The 12416-nt window shown below is 37.6% G+C and overlaps 1 protein-coding gene across 1 annotated transcript; it reads right to left on the bottom strand.

Annotated features, from left to right (window-relative positions):
• Positions 1-1321: 1321 nt before the first annotated feature.
• LOC103090418 (zinc finger protein 791) lies at positions 1322-8553 on the bottom strand. Its single transcript, XM_007461124.1, has 4 exons — positions 8544-8553; positions 3631-3750; positions 3398-3458; positions 1322-2981 (listed from the first exon to the last, which is right to left on the bottom strand). Exons 1-4 carry the CDS (start codon positions 8551-8553, stop codon positions 1322-1324), a joined length of 1851 nt encoding a protein of 616 aa, XP_007461186.1.
• Between the last annotated feature and the right edge of the window lie 3863 nt (positions 8554-12416).

Genomic DNA, 12416 nt, shown 5'->3' with positions numbered 1-12416 from the left:
GGAGAGCATCTCCAATTCTACATTTTAGTGTCCTGTAACAGGTCTCTTTTCTTTTTGCAAATATAAAGACTTATTGGTCCACTAACGTACAAGATTATTACAAAAATGAATCAGCCTAAATGTTAATAACACTTTAAAAAGTAGCTAGAAACGTGATGTTTATGTTTAATCTCACAGACTTGCAATGTGAGAGCAGTAACCACATCAGTTATGTTCACTGTTGTATTTACAGCACAGGCACACAGTAAGTGCTCAATATGAATGAAGGGATGGTAATACCACTAGTTGACTTCAGTGATAGAATTATTCTAATTGCATTATGGGTAAGAGAGACCCTAACTGGTGATATCAGAATAATGTAGGAGGATTTTTAATGCATTGGTGGGGGAAAAAAATGTTGCTCCAGTGCAAAGATATTGTAGCTACGAATTTAAAATAATTGCACTTGCAAACAATGTAAGGTTGCTTTGTTTAAGTATGCAGTTGATGTCAACATGGGTCTCTTACCCAAATCACAGTCAGATGGAATGACAGAGTAAAGAGAAAATGACAAAGAGTAAAGAGAAAAGATGTAGATACTAAGTCAAGTGAGATTATACTCTGTGTTAAACTTCACATAATTACGAATTTATGCCAACTATTTATTAGCAAGGAAAATGGAAGAAGGCTCTTCTGACAAAAGAAAAAAGTTTTTCTAATAAAAGAGGCATATTTACAATGGGTAAGAAATATCCAGTACCTGCCACATGAAGCCAATAGGAAAATCCCAACAACTAGCAGAGTGTCATTATTCCATGCCCCCTTTACTTACAGAACAACTTAAAAATTATATATTTTTGGCACATTATATAATATTGGCACATTACAATTATATTCCAGTTCACCCATGGATCCAACAGATTTCAAAATGGAAAGACAAAAATTCTATAAGCTGATTTAAGGAAAAATACTACCTACTACGCTTATATACTATTGCTTAAAGAGTACTTACAGAATTGTTTCAACTCAGTGTTCATTTGCAAAATTAACAAGTAGAATCCATAATTAGAGACTGAGTTTCAGAATAAGCCACTGATAAAGATATATTTTTAACTTTTAAAACATTTCATGTTATGAATTTTTTGGAGCATTATATGTGAATTAATCTACATCAGGCTTTCCCATATTATTTACATGTTATAGCATTTCTCTCCAGTAGAGTTTTCATATGACTCTGAATATATTGGGTTGGCCAGAAAGTTCGTTCTTCTGTAAGATGTTACAGAAAAACCCAATGAATTTTCTGGCCAGCCCGTTAAGATAGGAAACTCTCTTGTATTTATCACTTATATCCAGTGTGCATTCTCACGACATGTTTATGTAAGGATGTGGGCCAATTAAAGGCTTTCCCACAATGCTTACATTCAAGAAGTTTCTCTCCAGTGTGAATTCTTTCATGGCTTCTGTATGAACTGGGTCGACTAAAGGCTTTCCCACAGTCTTTACACTTGTATGGTTTCTCACCAGTGTGCATTCTCATGTGACCTCGAAAGGTTGTGCGGTAAATGAAGGCTTTCCCACATTCCTTGCATTCATAGGGTTTCTCTCCAGTATGAGTTCTTTCATGTACTTGAACATAACTGGAACAACTGAAGGCTTTACCACATATTTTACATTCATAGGGTTTCTCTCCTGTGTGAGTTCTTTCATGTATTCGAAATGAACTGGGACAATTAAATGCTTTCCCACATTCCTTACATTTATAAGGTCCATCTCCAGTGTGCGTCATCATGTGTCTCCGAAAGCTTGTGAGAGAAACAAATGCTTTCCCACATTTCTCACATTTATACGGTTTCTCTCCAGTGTGAGTTCTTTCATGTATTTGCAAACCTAGAGGAGAACTGAAAGTTTTCCCACATTGCTTACATTCATAGGGTTTCTCTGCAGTGTGAGTCCGTTCATGTCTTCGAAATGAAGTGGGACAACTGAGGGCTTTACCACACTGCTTACATATATACGGTTTTTCACCAGTGTGAGTTCTCACATGGACTTGAAAAGTGGTGAGCCAATGGAAGGCTTTTCCACATTCCTTACATTGATAAGGTTTCTCTCCAGTGTGAGTTCTTTCATGTGTTCGAAAGGAACTGGAACAACTGAAGGCTCTACCACACTGTTTACATTCATAGGGTTTTTCTCCAGTGTGAGATCTTTCATGTATTCTATATGAACTGGGACAATTGAATGCTTTTCCACATTCTTTACATTTATAAGGTCCAACTCCAGTATGTGTTATCATGTGTCTTTGAAAGCTTCCAAGAGAAATGAAGGCTTTCCCACATTCCTTACAGTCGTAAGGTTTCTCTCCTGTATGAGTTCTCTCATGTTTTCGAAGAGAACTGGGACAACTGAAGGCTTTACTACACTTTTTACATTCATAGGGTTTTTCTCCAGTATGAGTCCTTTCATGACTTCGAAAGGAACTTGGACAACTGAGGGCTTTACCACATTGCTTACATTCATAGGGTTTCTCCCCTGTGTGAGTTCTTTCATGTGTTTGAAAGGTTTGATGATATCGAAAGGCTTTCCCACATTGTTTACACTGGTAGGGTTTTTCTCCAGTGTGAGTCCGTTCATGTTTTCGAACAGATTGGCGATATCTAAATGATTTCCCACATTCCTTACATTTATAGGATTTCTCTATACTATGATTACTTTCATGTTTCTGAAAAGGCTGGAGATAACTGAAGGCTTTCCCACATACCTTACATTTATAAGGCTTCTTTCCACATTCCTGATACCTGGATGGTTTGGGTGCAGTGTGAGATCTAACATGCCTATTAAAGGATGAACGACTCATGAAGACTTTTCCACACACACTGCACTCCCATGGTTTTACTGCAGTAGAACTTTTCTTGTTCAGATTAAGATTTGGAATATGGCTGATATTTTCGCCACATTGACTACCTTCTTCACTTTCACAGCATCTCCGTAATGTATGGCTTCTGTTAAAAAAAAAATTAAAGCACAGTGTTAATCAAAGCGCACTGTTAATCATTTCTTTGTTAATGATTTTATAGTAAATATTAGTATTACATTTTTATCATTTATCAGGAAAGTGTTAGGTTTTTCTGCACCATGTAAATTGTTTGAAGTGAATATACTGAATGCTCTGCAAGAAAGCTCAACCATTGCTATTATCATAGTGATATTCATAAATGCAGTCTCTGAATATGTTTTAAACTAAAGTATTTGGGAAACAATGGACATCCATGACACTTAAGAAAACATTTTTTGGTAACAATTTTCTGGGAATAAATAAATTTGAAGCTGGGCCCTTTTGTGTCTACTTGTTTCTAAATTTCATGACATAAGAAGATTCTCTTGTGGAACACTGCTTTCAACTGTGAGTACAACTCACCTCAGATTTCTTCCCTGGCTTTTGTACTGATCTTCAGTGTTATGGTCTTCCCATTTTTCCCCTGAAACGAACCAAAAAGATCAGTAAATTATAGGAAAAGTCTATGATTACTTCAAACTATGATTTACTTACCAAAGTATTCCCTTTCCCCATTCCACATCTTAGAACAACATTGATGGGCAGGAAACACTTGTTCTCTAATTGATTAAGTGAAGGAATGTCATCATCCTTACCTATTGAGGCCAGGTTCCTCAAGGTTTCCCGCATCACATCTCTGTAGAGTTTCTTCTGTGAAGGCCCCAGCAGAGCCCACTCCTCCAAGGTAAAGTTCACAGCCACATCCTCAAAGGCCACTGGGTCCTAAAACATCACAAATATGTGTACAGGAAGATGGGTGAGACGGACAGTAGTGGGAATCTGTAGTCCATTCACAAGTTCACAAATGATGCTGTTATTAAAATATTTATTCTGTGACTTGATCATCAAGATCCTTATTCTCTACATAACCACTTCCTCACATTTAACAGCATCATGTACACATGGAAATCATTTTTACAATGATCACTTAAGTCTTATCATTCTCTAACAGTAGGATCCAGAGCATGCTGGAGAAGTGTGAACTCCAAATGTAAGAAATATTTCCAGATCATCACCTCCTCGTAAGAAAAATTCATCTCCTTTAATACCCACCATATCTATCACATAGCACTCCATGAAACCCAGGGTCACATTTGCATGAGGTGTTTTTTTCTTTATAACTTATTTAATTTTTGGCTGTGTCGGGTCTTCGTTGCTGTGCATGGGCTTTCTCTAGTTGCAGCAAGTGGGGGCTACTCTTCGTTGTGGTGTGCGGGCTTCTCATTGCAGTGGTTTCTCCTGTTGCAGAGCACGAGGCTCTAGGTGTGCGGGCTTCAGTAGTTGTGGTGCATGGGCTTAGCTGCTCTGTGGCATGTGGGCTCTTCCCGGACCGGGGCTTGAATGCATGTCCCCTGCATTGGCAGGTGGATTCTTAACCACTGTGCCACCAGGGAAGCCCCTTGCATGAAGTTTTAATGGTAAAAAACACAGTGAACTGGAAGCTTTTTCTTCTGTTCCCATCACCAAACATGACAAGCAGGAGACCTGTGGAAATCCAGCTTATCACTAGGCCCAGCTGTCTATATTGCCCTAAAGTACTCCAGGCTATCAAAAGTAGTCAGATGCAACTGGCTGAATAAGTTGGAAAAGTATTAAGTTTAACTTGCCTGTAAAAATATTTGACAGATACTCAGTTACTCCTTTTTATCTCTGTCCTATTTCATGGGGCTAGGAAGCTATTCTGAAGTTAGTACTCAGGCATGAGAAAGAAGGCATGACAACTTAGACCTCCACAAAATCCCTATATTCACGGGCCTCAGAGTGGCTTCTCACCATCTTTACCACATATATGTGCATATACTGAGAAGATAAATGCCAGAAGAGCATTTTCCGGCAAAACCATAAGTGTACCCTGGACCTTGCTGACCTTGGGGAACTGAATAAGAATTGCAATTTGCACCAGAGTCCACTGAAGACCACAATCAATGGTTTGATGGTGAATGTGCCCATCATTATAAAACACAAAGGGTCCAATGGTGCTTTCCTCTAAAAAACATAAAACTTCCCTGTCCAATTACAGGAGGCAGTGATTCTCAACCAGCCACTTGAGAGGCTGCCTTTCCACTTCTCGCATTTCCATGCCTCCATGTGGTGCAAAGGAACATGACAGTGCAACGTCTGGGCATAGGAATTCCTCAACCACATAACTTCCCTAAATGCTGATCTCTGTAAAAGATCACTAACCTACTGCTGTCCACATGCAAGGGACAGAGAAAAGGTACCCACACAGTAATTACAATGGTAGAATTTATCCATTCAGTTAAGGAACAGAAAAAGAAATCCCCAGTTTTTGAGAAGTTTTTCTCACAGGAATCGATGGTCTTAAAATGGAAATATTTCTTTTATTTGTATAGCATTTCTCTAATTTTTCCAATGTACTCTGGACCCTACCATTAGAGAACAGTAAGACTTTAAGTGATAATAGTAAAAATGTGTAATTTTCACATGTCATGATGCTGTTAAATTTGTGAGGAAGTAACCACTTCCTGCTTGAGCTGTTTGCATCTGCTCTAATTACACTTTCTATGGTGTATCTGTAGTGCTTGCTCCTAACAATGTCCTACTATGAAGTGTGCAGAAGAGAGTTACTAGCAGGTCTTAGATCACTGATTCTTAGGAATGCCTGCTCACCATGTTTGTCCTTCATTGGTATCTGCGAACTGGGATTTATGAGTGATCCCACCAACCTGGTAAGAGTGGCTCAGTGTGTCTATACTGTATATGGTACATTATAAACGCTTTTCATTATGAGCATCTGAACTTTAATTATGCTTAGGCAGAGTTCCTATGTGATCTGCTCCCCAAAATCACTCTGGGTTTTGAGGCTCTAATGAGCTTCTCTGGAAGACAATTATTTTACATGTATTGTCACAACCCGCTGCTTGTAGGCTTGAGCCCTTCCTATGTGATTACACTAGGAAAGACCACCTGGAAGTTTGCATCTGGCTCCCTCCAGAACAAATTTAATTCGGTACTAAAGAAGAATGAACGAGATATTTAACGATCCTCATGGGAAAATTTTTAAAAAGATGTTTTTAGAAATAACCCAACATCACTAAGATGTTTGTTATCTCTCCCAAAATATATCTCTAACAAAATGTTATCTAACTGGGAAAGACACTGTATTCCCCTGTATTCCATGGGCAATAGCCAATTCATTATAGATTGAAATGTGAAAGAAAAAACTGGGACACTTCTTGAAGTCACAAGTAAATGCTTCATTGATCCAAAAATAGGGAGAATTTTCTTGAAGAACTACAATCCTGCAGCCTGTGGAACAAAAACCATATTCACAGAAAGATAAACAAGATGAAAAGGCAGAGGGCTATGTACCAGATGAAGGAACAAGATAAAACCCCAGAAAAACAACTAAATGAAATGCAGATAGGCTATCTTCCAGAAAAAGAATACAGAATAATGATAGTGAAGATGATCCAGGACCTCGGAAAAAGAATGGAGGCAAAGATGGAGAAGATGCAAGAAATGTTTAACAAAGATCTAGAAAAATTAAAGAACTAACAGAGATGAACAATACAATAACTGAAATGAAAATCACACTAGAAGGAATCAGTAGCAGAGTACCTGAGGCAGAAGAACGAATAAGTGACCTGGAAGACAGAATGGTGGAATTCACTGCTGCAGAACAGAATAAAGAAAAAAGAATGAAAAGAAATGAAGACAGCCTAAGAGACCTCTGGGACAACATTCAACTCAACAACATTCACATTATAGGGGTTCCAGAAGGAGAAGAGAGAGAAAGGACCTGAGAAAATATTTGAAGAGATTATAGTCAAAAACTTCCCTAACATGGGAAAGGAAATAGCCACCCAAGCCCAGGAAGCACAGAGAATCCCATACAGGATAAACCCAAGGAGAAACATGCCAAGACACGTAATAATCAAATTGGCAAAAATTAAAGACAAAGAAAAGTTATTGAAAGCAGAAAGGGAAAAATGACAAAAAACATACAAGGGAACTCCCATAAAGTTAACAGCTGATTTCTCAGCAGAAACTCTGCAAGCCAGAAGGAAGTGGCATGACATATTTAATGGAAGAACCTACAACCAAGATTACCCAGCAAGGATCTCATTCACATTTGATGGAGAAATAAAAAGTTTTACAGACAAGCAAAAGCTAAGAGAACTCAGCACCACCAAACCAGCTGTACAACAAATGTTAAAGGAACTTCTCTAAGTGGGAAACACAAGAGAAGAAAACGATTTACATTAACAAACCCAAAACAATTAAAGAAATGGTAATAGGAACATACATATCAATAATTACCTTAAACGTGAATGGATTAAATGCTCCAACCAAAAGACAGACACTGGCTGAATGGATACAAACACAAGACCCATATATATGCTGTCTACAAGAGACCCACTTCAGACCTAGGGACACATTCAGACTGAAAATGAGGGAATGGAAAGATATTCCATGCAAATGGAAATCAAAAGAAAGCTGGAGTAGCAATACTCATATCAGATAAAATAGCCTTTAAAATAAAGAATGTTACAAGAGACAAGGAAGGACACTATGTAATGATCAAGGGATCAATCCAAGAAGATGTAACAATTATATATTCACCCAACATAGGAGCACCTCAATACGTAAGGCAACTGCTAACAGCTCTAAAAGAGGAAATCAACAGTAATAGTGGGGGACTTTAACACCTCACTTACACCAATGGACAGATCATCCAAACAGAAAATTAATAAGGAAACACAAGCTTTAAGTGGCACAACAGACCAGACAGATTTAATTGATATATATAGAACGTTCCATCCAAAAATAGCAGATTACACTTTCTTCTCAAGTGCCCATGGAACATTCTCCAGCATAGATCACATCTTAGGTCCACAAATGGAAGCCTCAGTAAATTTAAGAAAACTGAAATCATATCAAGCATCTTTTCTGACCACAACGCTATGAGATTAGAAATCAATTACAGGGAAAAAAATGTAAAAAACACAAACACATGGAGGCTAAACGTTATTAAATAACCAAGAGATCACTGAAGAAATCAAAGAGAAAATCAAAATGAAAACATGACGACCCAAAACCTATGGGATGCAGCAAAAGCAATTCTAAGAAAGTTTATAGCTATACAAGCCTACCTCAAGAAACAAGAAAAATCTCAAATAATCAAACCTTACACCTAAGGGAACTAGAGAAAGGACAGACAAAATCCAAAGTTAGAAGAAGGAAAGAAATCATAAACATCAGAGCAGAAATCAATGAAATAGAAACAAAGAAAACAATAGCAAAGATCAATAAAACTAAAACCTGGTTCTTTGAGAAGATAAACAAAATTGATAAACCATTAGCCAGACTCATCAAGAAAAAGACAGAGCGATTCCCTGGTGGTGCAGTGGTTAAGAATCCACCTGCCAATGCAGGGGACACGGGTTCCAGCCCTGGTCTGGGAAGATCCCATATGCCGCGGAGCAGCTGGGCCCATGTGCCACAATTACTGAGGCCCAGGCGCCTAGAGCCCATGCTCCGCAACGAGAAGCCATCGCAATGAGAAGCTCACGCACCGCAATGAAGAGTAGCCCCTGCTCGCTGCAGCTAGAGAAAGCCCGACACAGCAACGAAGACCCAAAGCAGCCAAAAATAAATAAATTAAATAAATTAAAAAAAGAGGGAGAGGACTCAAATCAATAAAATTAGAAAGGAAAAAAGTTAAAACAAGCACTGCAGAAATACAAACCATTCTAAGAGACTACTACAAGCAACTCTATGCCTATAAAATGGACAACCTGGAAGAAATGAAATTCTTAGAGAAGATTAACAAAATTGATAAACCATTAGCCAGACTCATCAAGAAAATAAGGGAGAAGACTCAAATCAATAGAATCAGAAATGAAAAAGGAGAAGTAACAACTGACACTGCAGAAATACAAAAAATCATGAGGGATTACTACAAGCAACTCTATGCCAATAAAATGGACAATCTGGAAGAAATGGACAAATTCTTAGAAATGCACAAACTGCCAAGACTGAATCAGGAAGAAATAGAAAATATGAACAGACCAATCACAAACACTGAAATTGAAACTGTGATTAAAAATCTTCCAACAAACAAAAGCCCAGGACCAGATGGCTTCACAGGCGAATTCTATCAAACATTTAGAGAAGAGCTAACACCTATTCTTCTCAAACTCTTCCAAAAAATTGCAGAGGAAGGAAAACTCCCAAACTCATTCTATGAAGCCACCATCACCTTGATACCAAAACCAAACAAAGATACTATACAAAAAATAAAATTACAGACCAATATCACTGATGAATATAGATGCAAAAATCCTCAAGAAAATACTAGCAAACAAAATCCAACAACACATTAAAAAGGATCATGCACCATGATCAAGTGGGATTTATCCCAGAGATGCAAGAATTCTTCAGTATATGCAAATCAATCAATGTGATACACCAATATTAAGAAAATGAAGAATAAAAACCATATGATCATCTCAATAGATGCAGAAAAAGCTTCTGACAAAATTCAACATCAATTTATGATAAAAACTGTCCAGAAAGTGGGCACAGAGAGAACCTACTTCAACATAATAAAGCCCATATATGACAAACCCACAGCAAACATCATCCTCAATGGCGAAAAACTGAATAACCATATTAACAAATTGAAGGAGAAAAACCATATGATCATCTCAATAGATGCAGAGAAAGCTTTTGACAAAATTCAACACCCATTTATGATAAAAACCCTGCAGAAAGTAGGTGTAGAGGGAACTTTCCTCAATATAATAAAGGCCGTATATGACAAGCCCACAGCCAACATCATCCTCAATGGTGAAAAACTGAAAGCATTTCCACTAAGGTCAGGAACAAGACAAGGTTGCCCACTCTCACCACTCTCACTCTCACCACTATTATTCAACAGTTTTGGAAGTCCTAGCCATGGCAATCAGAGAAGAAAAAAGGAATACAAATTGGAAAAGAAGTAACTCTCACTGTTTGCAGATGACATGATACTACACATAGAGAATCCTAAAGATGCCACCAGAAAACTACTAGAGCTAATCAATCAATGTGGTAAAGTTTCAGGATACAAAATTAATGCACAGAAATCTCTTGCATTTTTATACACTAATGATGAAAAATCTGAAAGAGAAATTAAGGAAACACTCCCATTTACCATTGCAACAAAGAATAAAATATATCTAGGAATAAACCTACCTAAGGAGACAAAAGACCTGTATGCAGAAAATTATAAGACACTGATGAAAGAAATTAAAGATGATACCAACAGATGGAGAGATATACCATGTTCTTGGACTGGAAGAATCAACATTGTGAAAATGACTATACTACCCAAAGCAATCTACAGATTCTGTGCAATCCCTATCAAACTACCACTGGCATTTTTCACAGAACCAGAACAAAAAATTCACAATTTGTATGGAAACACAAAAGACCCTGAATAGCCAAAGCAATCTTGAGAATGAAAAATGGAGCTGGAGGAATCAGGCTCCCTGACTTCAGACTATACTACAAAGCTACAGTAATCAAGACAATATGGTACTGGCACAAAAACAGAAATACAGATCAATGGAACAGGATAGAAAGACCAGAGATAAACCCACGCACCTATGGTCAACTAATCTATGACAAAGGAGACAAAGATATACAGTGGAGAAAAGACAGCCTCTTCAATAAGTGGTGCTGGGAAAACTGGACAGGTACATGTAAAAGAATGAAATTAGAACACTCCCTAACACCATACACAAAAATAAACTCAAAATGGATTAGAGACCTAAATATAAGACAGGACACTACATAGGAAGAACACTCACATAAATCACAGCAAGATCTTTTTTAATCCACCTCCTAGAGTAATGGAAATAAAAAGAAAAATAGACAAATGGACCTTTTGCACAGCAAAGGAAACCATAAACAAGACGAAAAGACAACCCTCAGAATGGGAGAAAATATTTGCAAATGAATCATGGGACAAAGGATTAATCTCCAAAATATATAAACAGCTCATGCAGCTCAATGTTAAAAAAACTAACAACCCAATCCCAAAATGGGCAGAAGACCTAAACAGACATTTCTCCAAAGAAGACATACAGATGGGCAAGAAGCACATGAAAAGCTGCTCAACATCACTAATTATTAGAGAAATGCAAACCAAAACTACAATGAGGTATCACCTCACACCAGTTAGAATGGGCATCATCAGAAAATCTACAAACAACAAATGCTGGAGAGGGTGTGGAGAAAAGGGAACCCTCTTGCCCTGTTGGTGGGAATGTAAATTGACACAGCCACTATGGAGAACAATATGGAGGTTCCTTTAAGAACTAAAAATAGAATTACCATATGATTCAGCAATCCCACTACTGGGCATATACCCTGAGAAAACCATAATTCAAAAAGACACATGCACCCCAATGTTCACTGCAGCACTATTTACAATAGCCAGGTCATGGAAGAAACCTAAATGCCCATCGACAGACAAATGGATAAAGAAGATGTGGTACATACATGTAATGGAATATTACTCAGCCATAAAAAGGAACGAAATTGAGTTATTTGTAGTGAGGTGGATGGACCTAGAGTCTGTCATACAGAGTGACGTAAGTCAGAAAGAGAAAAACAAATATCGTATATTGACACGTATATGTGGAACCTAGAAAATGGTACAGATGAACCAGTTTGCTTAGCAGAAATTGAGACACAGAAGTAGAGAAAAAACGTATGGGCACCAAGGGGGGAAAGCGGCAAGGGATGGGGGTTGTGGTGTGATGTACTGGGAGACTGGGATTGACATATATACACTGATGTGTATAAAATGGATGACTAATAACAAAAATTAATTAAAACAAATCCCCCCAAAACAAAACAAGAAGAAGCCCTAAAGCAAGAGCCTGACCAATTCAAACATATTAAAACTAAGGGAGTTATAAGACAAACAGGTGGGAGAAGATACATGCAATGTTAAAGGGTTAGTGTGCGAAGTAAGATGAACGGACACAATAGTTAAGGGAAAAAAAAAGGGAAAATAACCAAAACATGTTTAGCAGAAGATGCGAGGTCACGTATGAAAAAATACCTATCTTATTGGTAATAGGAAGTAACAAAACAACATGTCAAGCAGATTACATTTCACACTTATTAGGACAAAAATTTAGTCAATTTAGTAATGCCAAGTGATGACCACAGGTGACAAATATGTAAATTATGCACGAATGGAGGAAGCATCAACTGATGCACTCCACTGCCATTTCCTGTAAATTTGAACTCGACCACTATCTACAGCTTAGCAATTTTTCTCCAATGTCCAGAGGATTTATGTACTTGGAGACTAATGCAAGAATATAGAAAATGTATTTTTAAAGAGATTAAAAATTAA

This window comes from Lipotes vexillifer, unplaced genomic scaffold (assembly GCF_000442215.2).
Source record: "Lipotes vexillifer unplaced genomic scaffold, Lipotes_vexillifer_v1.1 scaffold469, whole genome shotgun sequence".
Classification (NCBI taxonomy): domain Eukaryota; kingdom Metazoa; phylum Chordata; class Mammalia; order Artiodactyla; family Lipotidae; genus Lipotes; species Lipotes vexillifer.
Note: the sequence above shows the minus strand (reverse complement) of the source record. Positions and strands in the feature narration are given on the sequence as shown.